The sequence below is a fragment of the Ochotona curzoniae genome, unplaced genomic scaffold (genome assembly GCF_017591425.1).
Source record: "Ochotona curzoniae isolate NIBS_2020 unplaced genomic scaffold, NIBS_Ocur_1.0 contig_64, whole genome shotgun sequence".
Taxonomy (NCBI): Eukaryota; Metazoa; Chordata; class Mammalia; order Lagomorpha; family Ochotonidae; genus Ochotona; species Ochotona curzoniae.
The window spans coordinates 13,087,685-13,103,602 of NW_024466502.1; the positions used below are offsets into that span (position 1 = coordinate 13,087,685).

Genomic DNA, 15,918 nt, shown 5'->3' on the forward strand with positions numbered 1-15,918 from the left:
GCTGCACACTGCCTTTTTCCTCAGTGCTACCTCTGAGAATCTGTTCTTTGGTGATTGTATTATCTCATTTAATCTTCACAATCTCAGGAGGTATATAATTTTATTTTTGTTTTGTTTTTGAGAAGAAAATGGAAATTCATGAAGTTCTGGACTTGAGCATTATGCCTTCTCTGGTTCAGCAAATAATACTTCCAAAGCAATCACTTAAATCTCTGGAAGGCTATAACTTCATAGGTTTGTGGAATAGGATGTATGGCTTTGTTCTTTTGTAGCATCCACGTATGTGTCTAAGTTACATGCAAGAATAAGAAAAGAAAACTTGTAATTTTTTATGGAAAATATCAGATGTTGAATCCTGTCATGCAAATGACAGGGGATGTAAGGGTCTATACTTGCATTAAGTAGCTACTCGTGTGTGCAGTAATTGAAACCTACAACCTACAAGACCTTACTATGGTAATTGTCTCATAATGCACATAAACAACATGTTATCATGTTTTTCACCTTAAATATATACAATTTCAATAATTATTCCTCAAGAAAGCTAGAATAATGATAATGGAAGAAAAGGATGAGTTCCATACGCACACCAGGCACATTTCCAGTGCTCAGTAGTTCAACGTAACTAATGAACATCATAAATGACAGCACAGGTATGGATCCGCCCATCATCACAGAAAAGTCTACAGGAAGCCATTGGCACAGCACATCCTCAGTTCTCAATGCCCCAGTATCTTCTACCAATCCAGACACCCAGAGACAGTTACTCCCTGGATGCTTTGTGGAAGACAATTGGTACAGCAGTTAAACAACTCGGGCTCCTAAACCAAACCCTGAAAATGCACAAGCTGAGGAAATCACTATGTGGACTACTTACTAGTGTTGTACGAATAAGTTTTGTTATAAGTACAAATTAATTACAAGATTGCCTGATCTAAAGTAGTGTCAAAAAGCATTAGCAAACTATTACTGGTGTAATATTCCTCCATTTTTCAAATTGGACCTTAAGAAACAGTCATAGTATTTTCTTTGCTGCTTTCATCAAGGATATGGTTTGTGTGGCTACAAGTAGGCAAGCAAACAGGTAAACATTTTCTTGGAAATCCTCAGGTAGGTCTAGATATAATTTCTACTTCAAATTTACAGAGACTTTTGTGATCCACCACATGATCTATGCAGGAAAATGTTCAATGTGACATTTTGGAGAAAGCACGTATCTAGATAGTCAACGTCATTTCAGGCACCTATTAAATGTGGGTACTGGGAACTTGCCATGTATTTAGTCACAGTGATTTGAAAATATTCGCATAGGATCTAATAGACAAATGTGCATCACTTGGTTTCTCATCTTTTAGAGGTCTACTCCTAACCATAATCCACACCCTCCAATTGCACTGTGTACTGATCCTCATGGAATAGTTTCCAGATATCTCTCTTAGAACCATTCATGATTTCAGTTCTTTCATCAAATTGGGTCATACCTATAGATTTTGGAGTATGAACACATTTGTACAGTTATACTCAGATCAAACAAGTTAGGAACATCAAATTGTTTTAAAGACAAAGGAGTGGTCCAACAGCAGCAAAAGATGCTGGCATGAAAGGACTAATAGACCCTGGCGAGAGAGATAGTGTCTTGGATTCCAAACAGACTAGACAAGACAGTTCTGGTAGATTTTAAGGTTAGCGTCCTACATGAAGGCAATGAGTTTCCCTGGAACAAAGCAGTCATGCTTCCTCTGGGGGCACTGACCTTTTTTTTATTAGTTTATTTATTTAACTTCTAGACTCGGGGATTTCCTCATTCCTCCTCCCAACAAGCTTTTCGCTATAGAGTAACAATAGTTTAGTCTTTCATAGCTGGTGTGAAATTACTGCAAAGACACATGTAGAGTTGAAGCAGCTAGCCTTGAATCTCCATCAACTCTGAGCATCCAAAGGTTCCACTGTAACTCCCCAAACTCTCTCGCATCTTCTGACTTACTCATTCTAGCCAATATACTTCTTAGGCATCTCAGAATGTCACTTAATTCCCTGAGCATTTGGATTGCAATAGTGAATATTGACAAGCTTATCTAACATCTAATTGCAGTATTATCTTTCTAGAATTATGCACCTTAGAAAATAAAAACATGCCTTGAATATAGATTACCACAGCATGGGATGATGTCATGTATTCAAGTACTTATTTTCCATTGCTTTTTCTAACTTCCATTCCTTGGCAGTTATAACAAAGAAAAGTCCTAGTACAGCAAATTATTTAAATCTTTATGAAGAAAAGAAGTAAGGACATCTGTTTTTCATGTAGGATTTGCATATAAGCAGTTATTTGAAGGGCAGAGTGTATTTCATATTTTGTTTTAATTTAAATTCTCTCCTGGTTGTCTGATAAAGCATCTACACACACACAATATGTTTAAATGAATTACAAGCTCAAAGTTTTTGTATGAAGTTTCTTAAAAGTTTAACTAATTTATGAACATGATGTATACATGTTCTCCCTTCAGTGCAATGGATCAAAATATACCTTAAACTATAAAAAGAATTCACTGGTTCTACTGTTGTAACTAAGGTTCCTTATCTGGTTCCTTGGAGATTTGTTCCCAATGAACGAATCACAAAGACAACAAGATGGGGAGAATAACATTTGGAAAAAGTCCCTTCTTTAACTGCCAAAGAAATAAGCCTGAAGACAATGAAAACTCAGTTTATAAATGACTCCAACATAAAGATCAGTACTTTCACTGTATTAAAGAAATTTGTTAAAGCATTGGAAAAAATGTATGCATATAGGTAAATATTACATTAAGTCAAAATAGCATCATTTAATTCCACTATAACTAAGGTATTAGCATCTCATATGGGTTTGCTATTGAATCTAAATTTCAGTATAGTTTCTAATCAGTTTGTTTAGAATGACCTAAATGCATTACAAAGCAATTGCCCTTTATCTTAAAGCAGTTCCCACATGATGGGTATTTGGTAATGATCACCATGGGACTTGTTGTAAGTTTGCTATTTGTGAATAGCTATGTGTTAAATATTTTCTTTACTAATACTTGCTTAGCTCTCTACACATTTCTTATATTCTAGCTTCCACAACACTATTTCTTTTATCACCTGCTCCTTTCCTGAAATTGAAATTGTTAAGAATGTCACTGAGCTAATTTTTATAGTGTTTATCTTTTCCTTCAACTTTAGACCTGTTAAAATCTGTCTAATTCTACCTGAAAAAAAAATCATCAAATACACTTTGCTGCCATGTCAAGGGCTATGTGCGTTGTACCTTACAACTTTAAACTAAAAATATGACAGTGAAAACCACAATGTTATTAAAATTAAACACCAACTCCTGAAAACAAAATATGCTGTTATTTTCTTAATTAGCCATTTATCTATAGAAAATGATTAAATTTGAGCATACTTTGAAACATAAATAAGAATTCCAAATACAAAAGCAACTCGCTACCCTGAAACATTTTTGACATCCTCTTTCTCCCAGTAACCCAAATTCTTCGGTTATTGATACAAAAATTAGAGACATTAGTAAGACATAGGAAGTACTTAAGGGAATTCTTATAACTTATGAATGTTATTCCTACAAAAATAAACGTGCTTCTTTTCAGGCCATTGGTTTCTGTCACATTCTATTATATCATGAATGTCATCTAGAAAACTTGGCTTAGAATATTCCATTCATATTCATTTGTATCAGTTAACAGGACATTGAATTGCTCTAATGATAAATGGATGTTGAGCATGAAAGAACTGAAACAGATGCATGAATAAAAGCTGGAACTGAGGGTAAAAGAAACGCGTAGGAATCTAGAATGACTTCTTGACTATTACCCATCATGCAATTTCAGGTTTCTGTTAGGTTGCTTGCTTGGGTCCCTGGGAAAATTATGTGATTCAGAATAGAAATTGTGGTCTTGCACTTCCCTGGAGCTGATGCCTCGAGACCAGCACAGGGTGTGCTCACATGGCAGGAAATGCCTGCTTCTATATTTGCTGAAAGGTCCCATGCTTCCTGCCACCATGGAGGTATTAACCCCATTGGACCACATAAAAATGCCAAGTTCAGATGTAAACTACTTTTGAAACCTAGGTAATTGATAACAAATGCAACCTGCCAAATGCTGTTGGGGCTCAGTCAACTGCTTTTTGTCTTTTTTTTCCTGGCAAGCAGTTAGCGTTATTTATGCACTCCGCCATCATTAATGAGAGAGTACCAAATAGGACATTTCCCACAAGCGGTGAGGAATATTAAAACATGACTACAAAGGGGAGGTCAAGTGAGTTGGAATGGGATTTTAACTGATACAAAACAGTATTTTTAAAAAATTTGTTGGCGTTTTTTGGAATTCACAAGGGCAAAGGCACATTGTTTCACTAACAGTGAGACCAGATTATAAATGACTGTGTCGGCTGCTGCTCTTTCTCTAAAAGGTGTGTTTCTGAACTGGAGAGGATCTTGCATTAAACAAAGAAGATATGAGAGGCCTAAAAACTTGCTACTGTATACAATCCTTGACATTTTCACTTTCTTTGGCCTAAAGGAAATGTTTTCTGTTTAGAGCCTCGAAGTTTCCACAACAAGGTATTTCAGGATATTTCAACTTGAATCATTTCATAGCTCCTCTGGAATTCTCTGTAACATATTGGATTTATATTCTAGAATTTTGCATTTTAGAATGTCATCAGAGGGCAGGTCTTGTAGAGAGGTTTGAAATCGTCACTGTATTTATTTCATATCCTTCTCTAATGCAGCATCACATGGCATTGCATGCTTTCAGGAAACCTGTGTTTTACTTGTTAGAAACAACAAATGTTGACTTTTTAGTTTCAAATAAGGCTCATCTTGCAATGATTTCCTTCCAGACACAAAGTTGAGAATAGATGAATCAGCTTCAGAATACGTGACTCTTACAGGTTCTAAAGAAGACATTTGCGCGCAGAAGTAGCCGTTTATTACATGACACTAGTCACTTGACCGACCTAACACAGCTTCCTTTTGGCTGGCTCTAATTCACAACTTGATAGCAGCTGTCACAGTGAAAGCAGCAGGTTCATTATCTGATTTGTTTCTGCCATCCCTGCACTCCTAGACTCCATTAACAACACGGCTGTGTGATTTTTAAATTACTGAATTAGTCATACTTCCACTGAAAGAGTAGACGAAGAAAAAAATAAAATGGAATGACTTCTTGCTGCATTTCCTTAGATTTCTCTGCCTGCTGGTCTCCCTGCCTCCCTTCCAAGAGCTTATATTGATCATTGTCCTTAGGAAAAAGGTCCCTCGTGTGTTTTCTGCTCTATGTTGCTGCCCGAGCCAAACAAAGGCCACCCCAGACACTCGGTAAACATGAAGCAGTAGAGACGGGTTGTGCCTGCTGCTGGATGCCTTGACCCGACAGGCAGAGAGTGCTGATAAAGTTTGCTATTGTGCTCACTCTGCTCTGTTAGTACCCAGTGTCTCAATTAAAAGTAAAGTCACTTTTCAGGCTTTTGCCCCTCATTGGAGGATATCTATTGACAAGCAAACTCAACCTTTATTCGACAAAAGAAAAAAAAAACATAAAAAAGCAAAACAACGCTCCCCTACAAATTTAGGGACAATGCTAGTGAGACTTCATCACAGACAAATAAAAGACATTTAGGAACAAGTGAATAATTATGTTAGACCTGCTGAAATTGCCATGGAGACCTGAGCATAACTGGAGGTGATGTTGTGACAATTCGATATGCTTTAGCTATGCAGTGTCAGTTATGGCTGACAGTAACAGCACAATTTTATTGGCTGCTTTATTCTGTTCTCTCCAAAGCAGACGCTTCCCCGCTTATACTGGATGAGTTCTCCCTGTTGAGTAGAATCTCAGGATCCTGTGCTTCTATCATTCTTGTACTGTACTGTAATTTATTATCATTCATTTTAACACATTACATTCCCTGAGGGCCAAAAAAAAAAATGCATGTGCCTAACTCACTCAGCATGATGATTTGACTCAATAGGCCAAGATTATTAGGGTTTTACTAAAAGTTAGGCTATATAATTGGAACAAAAATATCTTAATGTTTCATTATTATACTTGCTATAGAAAGTGTCACTTAACATTTTCATGATAAAAAAAAACAGTATAGAATGAAACAGAATTCCTGCCTTTGTTTCCAGCAACCTCTGTTGTTGAATGTGTCTCTCACATTCACAGTCTACAAAATCCTAGGAGGTACCAAGCACCTGGGGAGAGTAGCCACACATCTTTGCGTGTAATGTAGGTGCAACATTCGCTACAACCATATCCATGTAATCTCAGCCTTGACTTCCATGTTCGCAACCCAGGTGTATCTACAATGTGGTATCTGGGGCAAGAGACCAGTTCTCCCCTGTGGCATGTTGGAATCATGCTAGAAACCACAAATCACCTCAGCATATTACTGAAATGAGCTCTGCCCACACACTACCTCCCTGTAGGAAAGTCAACAGAAACTTTTTTTTCCAAGAGAACCAGTTTGCATTGAGACAGCACTCAGAAGCAAGGCTGGTGTAATCAAAGTGTGACTATATTGCAAAATCTGGACTAGGTGCCTCAGCAGACACTCACTGCCTCAGATTAGGCTGCTTTTCTGCCACACATTTTCTAAGAGGGGAGAACAGGCTGGAATCACTGTGCAGTTCCTTCCAGTCGGCCTTGCCCAAGGGTACTGTGAGCTGCACCTGTTTGTTTCAGTGTATCAGGTAGAAGCTGGGCTGGGCTTTGTACTGGGATTTTCCACATGCTACTAAAAAACAGGCAATGGGCTCTGCCAGCAATGAACGGATGCATTTAAAAATCTCCCAAGTAGCCTAGTGTCACCTTTATCAAAGTTGTCAGCAACTTTAAGGGGCACGAAAGTTTTTCCGTAAGAAAGGGGAGTGCTCAATTTTTCTTGCATTGGTTACTTGACAAGAATCTTTGGAGCTCTACCTCTGAGCAGGCTGCCTTGCACCTTCTGGAGGATGGAAGGACACTGCTCGTGCATCCTGATTGCACTGCTGACGGTTACTGAAGAGTTCAAAATAAACCAAAACTAAAAAAAAAAAAAAAAAGGGTTCAGAAGTGGAGGAAATATCACTAAGCTTTTTATTTGAACACTGAGAACATTTCTCTTTATAACTGAATGGGCTTTCTTTAGACACGAGCCAGGCACCAACTGAATCCCAAATAGCTCCTAATCATTTACACTTCATTGTGAAGACCATGATAATGTGCCACCAATTCTGATTTTTGTTTTTATTTATGGTTGGTTACATACTGCTGCTGACTTCTGAGATGAGCACAGGATGATTCATACAATGCTTAACTGGGGACATGCATGTGTCCGGCAAGAAAGGGAAATACAATTGAGAGCAACAGAAACCAAGGGCCTGATGAAGAGACTTCAGCAGCCTGAGAGTGATGGTTTGCAGGTGTTAGCAGGGAGAGCTATTACGTGCAACTTTGGTTGGATGATCGATTTGCTCACTGATCCTTTTGGCTATATGCATGAAAACTGTAACACTATCATCTTGGATATGCTTGTGTGGAAAATGGAGTTGGCAGATTTGGCTAATTCATGTAATACATTGGTGAACTGACATTTCACGCCCAGGCAAGTGTTCACAAGAACTTTTTTTTTTTTTTTTTTTTGCTGTGAGAGTGTGTGTTGGTGGTCATTTCTCAAAACCATACCAAAAACCAGAGAGGAAAACAGAAAGCAGCTTTCTTGGAGAACTCTAGGATTAATGAAAATGAGATAGGGGAAGAAAAGATACAAAATACACCCACATAGAACCAGCCACGAGCTCACTGTTCACTACATTTAACGCTACGCACGGTGAGGTTACATTTTAGTTTTGAAAGCAAATGCTTTGTCAGACACTCAGTTTGGTAACAAATTGGCATCTAAGAAAACTGAATAACTGAATTATAAGAATTTGTTTGACAAGAGCAAGACAATGTGCCTGACAGCTAATTAAGAGGTCATTGCTGCGCGTACAAAGTAGAAAGCTTAGATCCCATTTTTAATCATGTCCTGTTCTAAGAAGCAAAACCCACAAGTCCAATCAAAAGTTGCAGGCTAACATGTAAGATGTGTTAGGAATTTCAAATGACAGGAATGACCTGTATGGCTGTGACCATAAAGTCATCGGGTTTCATCATGCTTAAAATATGCAAATGTGCAACAATTTATTGATTAGAGTATATGTCTATTAAGATTATTTGGATACCTTGTCTGGTTCAAAATCAACTTACATCTTATAGAACAACAAGCTCATTCCTATTTTTTTTATTTTCCCTCTAAGATCTTAGTAACGAACAAACATCTTAGCAAAGAATCATGTTACTTGAAATTAGAAGTGTACCTTAATCACGACATTTTCAAAGACTCTATTATTTTCAAAGAAAGCAACCTAAGATCTTGCAAGCATACTTTGTACTACAGCTGACTTTGATTTGAATTTGCCCACTATTACATCTTCTTTTGAAAAAAAAAACCCTCAAAACCATTTCTCAGGCTTTCATAAGCAAAAGAACCAATTGGCCAGGAGGTTTTGCTGGCCAATCTCAACGTGTGTAACACACGTCGGCGCTTCCTTGCAGGGTGAGCTAAGTTTTCTCTGACGTCAAACACATCTTAGAGCTTTTTCCTATCCTGCCCACATCTTAGATGTCAAAAGACTCACTTCATGCACTCTGCTTGGGATGTTTGCATAAATGACAAAGGCTGTCCCAGGCTGATGAATGTCACTGCTATTTTCGCCTTTCTGCTTGTCACTCAGTAATTGCAGTAAATGCAATTGGAAGTACTTTTATTTGAAGGCCATTTGACAGAGGGGAAGAAAACACATTTACTCTTTCAAGGCCTGTGTGTTTTCTGGGAGAAGCTTGCCTATAAAATTTGTCCTTTTGTCCTTGGGTACTTACTTGGGCGGCACAACGTGGAAGATTCTAGAAGGCAGTTACAATCCACAGCCCACCTGCTGTTCTCCTCCCAGCCTCAATTCCTCACGTCTGGAATGGGGGGGGGGCTGGAAAGTGATCTCACGTCTGTGTGCTCCGTGCCTTCCTTCCCAGAATGAGGTAGACATTTACATGGTTTAGCTAAAATATGGACCTGTTTTCATTTAAGAATTTGAAGGCAGGAGTAGTTTGTTATCTGTTGTTATGTGGAACTAACGCTAATCAAGAAGAGACAGTAATGCGTATTTCTTTTTTTTTTTTACAGGATTCTTGCCTGACCTGTCCCTTTCTCACAGAGGATCACTGGAATTCAAGATCATTCTTCACCTTTATCATGGAGATCAGCCAATCCATCGCAGGTGGCCTGTACAATCCTTCAACGGGATTATTCCTTACAGAAAATTTATATTTAGGCAAAAAAGTGAATGGAAATATAAAATCAATGTTAGCGTTTGCTGAGAGCTCTTTTTTTTTTTGATCCTCCTGGTTTTCTATAAGTCATCCATACCTGAGCCCCAGCCATCAAGTAGGTTGTTCTCACATCTCTACCCACAATTCCGTTTCAATGTTTCTTACCTACGAACAGGTTCCACTCTGTGTCCAGATCAGCCTGGTTGGCCAAGCAGCCCTTCATGACATTGAGGCAGTAGTTGTTACAGGGTCTCACGGAGGGCAGGCCTCGGCAGTAGGGGCAGTACAGCATCTTCATGAGGGCACGGATGCACCCAGGGGTTGGGCTCACCTGTGGATTTTTTGAAAAGATTGAGCAAATCAGAAATTCGAAGGATGAGTGGGAGAGAAATAGAAATCGTTTTCTCCATAAAAGAGAATGGAGGAAAAGCTCTATAAATTTCAAGCAGCAGTGCAAATGACTATAGGGAATATAAAAATCTTAACCCTTTATAATGTTTGATCTGAAACCAATCAATTTCTGGTAAATATTGCCAGCATTATAACATGCAATTTTTCAGAAGTGTCCCGGTCAACATTTTGATTTCTCAGTCACTGTAAGTCGGGTCTAAAACCTAGCCAGCGTTGCACTACAACAGAACATGAAATGAGATAATGCATGTGAAAGCAATTTGCAAAGTTAAAAGCCCATAAAAATGCAGGTGTTATTAAAGTTTCATGTGACACCTTTAGAAAAGTTTCCAACCAGCTATTTGACCCTCTTTGTAAAGGAAGTTGGCAGATATACTTCCTTTGTTCATAACTTTTTTTAAGATCAATATCAACTCGTCCGGGACTCCTGCAATGCAGGCTTGCTCAGAAGGGAAGGGACAGCCCCGGCACCAGGCACCTGCAGCTTTGTGGTAATGCAAAGCTCAGGGCAAGTGGACCCAAAATTGAATGTGAGTAGAAATCTTCACAGTAATCCAGAGGAACAATTTGCTACTTCACAATGAAATGCCATTTTCTTTTTTTTTAAAGATTTATTTTATTTTCATAGGAAAGTCAGATATACAGAGAGGAGCAGAGACAGAGAGGAAGATTTTCCATCTGATGATTCACTCCCCAAGTGACTGCAATAACTAGAGCTGTGTTGATTTGAAATTAGGAGCCTGAAGCCTCCTGCAGGTATCCAACATGGGTGCAGGGTCCCAAGCTTGGTGCTGTCCTCTACTGTTTTCCAAGGATGCAAGCAGGGAGCTGGATAGGAAGTAGGGCTATTGGGATTAGAACGGCGCCCTTATGGGATCCAAGCACATGCAAGGTGAGGGCTTTAGCTGCTAGGCTACCACACCAGGCCCTGAAATGCTATTATCAATGGAGAAGAAAAACAGAGTCCAAATTTCATCCAATCTAAGTCAGTAAGACCTTTTCTAGACTCATTGAAGATGCTGACCTCACTTGGATGGTAAACAGTCATTACAACAGTATGGGCCAATAATAGAAAAAATGCAGACAACTCTGCATTTCCTTGAGCTTTTCCGTGCTGGTGTTAGCCAAAGGACTTTATTTTCTGCCATCTTGCAATTTCTCTCTTAGGTTTTTTCCCAGGCACTCAACTCTATTTTCACTCAAGCTGACCAAGCTATTTTTTCTTTAGATTCTGTTTCTTACATCAGGGTTTGCTGCTTCCTATTTGGTGTCCCCATATGTGATCTGGAGGAATTGTCAATAGTGGAGGCACACATGTGAGATCTGCCAGACAGCAAGAGCCATCTTGTTCACAATTTTGCATCACACAAGCTATTATGACCATGACTTAGATGGTCCTCCTCATATGCTCATTCAAATAAACTACTATTTTCACCACTTTGTAGCCAAGGTGGTATTCAAGGGGAGAAAGAACAAGATGGTTTTATCCATCATAGAATTCAATTGTTGCTTTTTAACTTCTCTGGCAGACTATTGCTTACATGTATATAGAAGCTTTTCCTTTTTTTTTATTGTGTTGAAATCAGTACAATTTTCTCAGCCTGATATTTCAGAAGAGGCTCCATCTCAGGGTAGCAGCCAGCAGAGAAAATTGAACAGCCTTGCTGGTCTCAAAGAGCAACGTTGTTAAGTGTAGGTTCCAGAGTACTTTTGGAAATGACATCCTTCTTGGTTGCATAAAGGGTGTTTGAAGAAGAAAATGGAGCATGGTGAGTCAGTCTTGAAACTTTCCTGTTCAAAACCACATTTTCTGAGTTTATACAACTGCATACTTGAATTAAACTTTTTAAGAAGTCATCATTTCAAACGGAAGACTTTGTTTCTAAAAGCAAGGCTCTTGGAAATGCCAGTTGCATGACGGGATAGTTCTACTTTCAACAGTGTCTTACAATTGCATAACCATGACTGTGGAGAAATCTGTTTCAAAAATTAATAAAGATTCTCAAAGAGATTGAAAAAAATCTTTTCAACAAATCATTTGTGCAAAATCTGATGTCAAGATCCAACAGAATCGGGCCTGGCGCGACAGCATAATGGTTAAGGTCCTCGCTTTGAATGCGCCGGGATCCTGTATGGACGCAGCTCCCTGCTTGTGGCCTGGAAAAGCAGTCGAGGACAGCCCAAAGCTTTGGGACCCTGCACCTGTGAGGGAGACCCAGAAAGAAGTTCCTGACTTCTGGCTTCGGATTTGGCTTCTGTTGTGGCCACTTGGGGAGTGAATCATTAGACAGAAACTCTTCCTCTCTGTCTCTCCTCCTCTCTGTACATCTGCCTTTCCAATAAAATGAATAAATCTTAAAAAAAAGATCCAACAGAATGAATTTTGATCCTCCAGCACACCATGCCAAAAATTAGCTCAGACTGAATCCATGGCCTAAATACAAGAACTTAAATTACAATAAAATCTTTGAAGAAATATATAAATTCTTAGGTAAGGTACCAAAAAGAAAGTTAAGAAGTTGGGCTTTATTAAGTTTTTAAACTTAGAAGATTATGTATCAAATGACACCATCAAGGGAACAAAATGATGACCTAAACAGGAGAAAAAATACTTAAAAGTCGTATGTAAGAATCAAATACCTATAATATATAGAGAACTCCTTCAACTCAATAACAGAGATGCAAACATTCCAATTTTTAAAAGGCAAACAATATGACTAGACATTACTTCAATGAGATACCAATAGGTAACAACCATGACAAAATGCTCAGTCTCATTTGTCATTAAGGAAATGAAAATCAAAATGAGATTCCAACTTCATGCCATGAGACTGTCTCAGTCAAAAAGACAGACACAATCAAATATTGGTGTGGGTGTGCCCCAAACTGAAAGCAATTCAAAAACACCCACTTAGGATGGGATAAAAAAATTTTGCATGTCCTTATGACAAGATACTATCTTACAAAGGAATGCAATTCTGCTATATTGAAAACATGCCAACACATAAACCAGTCATAGAAGATTGTCGGTGCATAGTCCCATTGCCATAAAGGTGGCAGATCAGATGCGTCGCAAACAGAGAACAGGCTTGTGATTTCCAAGGGCTGGGGCAAGGGAGTGTGGAAGATGGATGGGTGCCACAGTTTCTTTTGTCTGATGAAAATACTTTAAAATTTGATTGTATGAGTAGTGGTGGCTGCCAGCATTGTGAATTTACTAAAAACCATTGAAGTTTTTTACTTGACATGGGTGAATTTTAAGTTACATGAATGCCCTCAATAACGTTGTTTAACAAGAGAGCTAAACTACTTACAGATGACATTTTCTGTGAGTGTTCAAGGACTTCTAGAACTGGGGCCATTGTTTAGTCACTAACAAGAATCTGCTCTTTGCCATGTGGTTAAGAAAATAACTTAGTTAAATAGTACTGATACTGAATTACATGTTACCAAATTTGAACTGATACATAGGACATGCTCATTTTCTCTCTAAAAAGTCTCTTATTTGTGTGGTGCTATGGTGTTGCAGGTTATGCCCAACCTGTTCTATAGATATCCCATGTGGACAGGGAGGGATTGGAGTCCTGATTGCTCCACTGATGATTCAGTTTCTACTAATGTGCCTCAGAATGCAGCAGAGTATGGCCCAAACTGTTGGCTCCTGCACTTACATGGGAGAGCCAGAAGTTCTTTTCTTCTAGCTTTGGACTGATCCAGCTCTGGCTGTTGTGGTCATTTGGGCAATGAGCCAGCTTATGAAACAGCCCTTTTCTTCTGCCTCTTACCCTCTTTCTCTCTCTGTATAGCTATGCCTTTCCAATAAGCAAATCAGTTAAACATATGTTTTCTATTACTGCACCTATTGCTGATGGTGATTTGAAAGAAAAAGAATGGTTCTGCATGAACCAGGAAAGTTTTCAGCCTTCCAATTCAGTTTCAATATTTATTAGAATGTGTTTGCTCCTAAAATATCTTCTTCCCAACTTGTACATCGAGAGAAAAAGCAGATAAGACAGGAAGTAATTATGAATTGCTAATCGAGGCCTGAAGGAAAAATGTTCCCCACATGGAGCACAAATTTTCACAATGCTGTTACCACGATGAAAATTCAGCCTATTTTTAAAATTGTAATTTGTTTATTAATTAGAAGCATCTCCTGAAAAGCAGGAGACTTACAAAGTATTTTCAAGCCATGAAATGATCACTAAACACTGGTCTAGGAGAAGGGAATGGGTACCATCTGCATATCTAATAACCATAATTCAGAATTTCCAAAACCTAGTTTAAATAATGCCAAAGGCATGGAATACTTAAAAAGAAAATCAAGAAAATCAAGGAGTGGGGAACTAGGTAATTCTATGTCAGTTGCTGTCAGTCCTGTTATTGCTCACAAATTCATTTTTAAGCAGAATGAGTTTCTATATTTAACTTCATTCCTAAAACATAAGTAAAAGTGCTTTCAAAGTTAGTAAATGCATGATTAGTAACAGCAGTAGGCTGATGTGGCTCAGAAAAACATATAAATTAAACATATAAATGTACATGCATATACAAATAAGAATATATGCTTTTCCAATTAAAATAGAACAGCTCTTCCTGGTAGTCAAATACATGTTTCTAAACCATATACCCAACAGAACACAGCATCATTTTAATTTTACCTTGTTGCACCATAACAAAGTCTTGGATATGTTCCCTTTTATTTGGGCAGTCTGTTTGACATTCCAAATGTTACTCTAATGCAAATTTTCAAAATGTGAACACAGAATATAAAACAAGCTCCCTTAGTGCCTCCTTAGGGAATAGTTGTCTTCTTCAGTTAGAAATTATAACTTAAATATTACTTCATTTAGAAGAAACATTTTAGCAGTGACTTTAAACATGAGTCATTGAAGTGAGAATCCACTTTCGTAAAAGCTCTGAATTTCTAGCCTCTGCAGTCATACTAACATATTTATAATATAGCTGCTTTGGAATATGCACACTCTGGCTTTTCAAGTAGGAGGATGTGGCATTTGCAAGATTATACAGCCAAATTAATCACTTTCTCAGGAACATGTATGGCTTTAAACGCCTAGTATAAGTAGCTGGCATATGGTAAGAGGAGAATGATATTAAAATGTGGCACACACAGGAACAAAGGCAATTTTTGATGTATGAAACATTGATATAAAGGGTGTTTGTATTTTATCCATCTGTCTATCCATTCAGCTACTCAACCATCCATCTCCATTTCTGTATACAAAATACATCTCTCAAAGTTACGCTGACATGATCGTTAAGGGACCAGAGAGACGCACTTGGATTCACAACAGCCACACTGGTTCCTGGTGATCCCTCCGTGAAAATCATCCTGGCTCAAGGCATCAGCATGTTTTCATGAATAACTCTCATTTTTCACTTTTTTTTTTACAAAGTACCAACTTGGAGCTTTTCTGAAATAGCCTTTAGAAAGGAGACAAGATGTAATATAAACACAAGTCTAAGGGAAATGATGCATTAGGAGTTTGGCCATGCTCTAGTCAGTTGGCTGACAATCAAGCCCAGACTGTCTTTAGAGAATACTGAAAATTTTTGGAGGCATGGAAGAATCTGACTGGAAAGAGGTTCTCCAAGACAGGTTGGTGCTAATTTTTGATGATGATGGTGATGGTGACGACACAATAGAAGAAGGAAGAGGAAGGACGAAAAATTATGACAAACCAGCTGACTGAAAGTGATACCTGATAGCAAAAAACACACATCTCACTATGAAGAAGAAAGCCTTTCTCTTCTAATACTATTGGAATGGAAAGGTACTCTGTATTCATTCTCATGCTCATTCCAAAAGAATTTAATCAGCATCACCGTGTGCTGGCCCGACTTAGGGAATTATAACGAAAACAAATGTTTCAAAGTTACCAGGGAGCCAAACCCACAGCTGAGGAAGCACAGTGAGAAGTGTTGATGTTTGACTGATGGGCTGAGAAAAACAGAGGCTGAAAAATCCCATTTCACAGAGAACAGCTCAATGGGGAATGATGTGCAAGAAATTCCCCCACTTTGAAAACTCAAGGAGAATATGGTAAGAAAGTACTAGAGATGCGATGAAATAAAATTCTTCCACAGTAAGGAA

At 38.3% G+C, this 15,918-nt stretch overlaps 1 protein-coding gene across 2 annotated transcripts in view; it reads right to left on the reverse strand.

The window, feature by feature from the left end:
- The window catches only part of GPC6 (glypican 6), a 996,155-nt gene that overhangs the window by 328,745 nt on the left and 651,492 nt on the right, over positions 1 to 15,918 (reverse strand). For both annotated transcript variants that reach the window (XM_040991023.1, XM_040991022.1), the window contains exon 4: positions 9,558 to 9,723. In XM_040991023.1, coding sequence (XP_040846957.1) covers positions 9,558 to 9,723 — 166 coding nt within the window. The remainder of the gene's footprint in view (positions 1 to 9,557; positions 9,724 to 15,918) is intronic.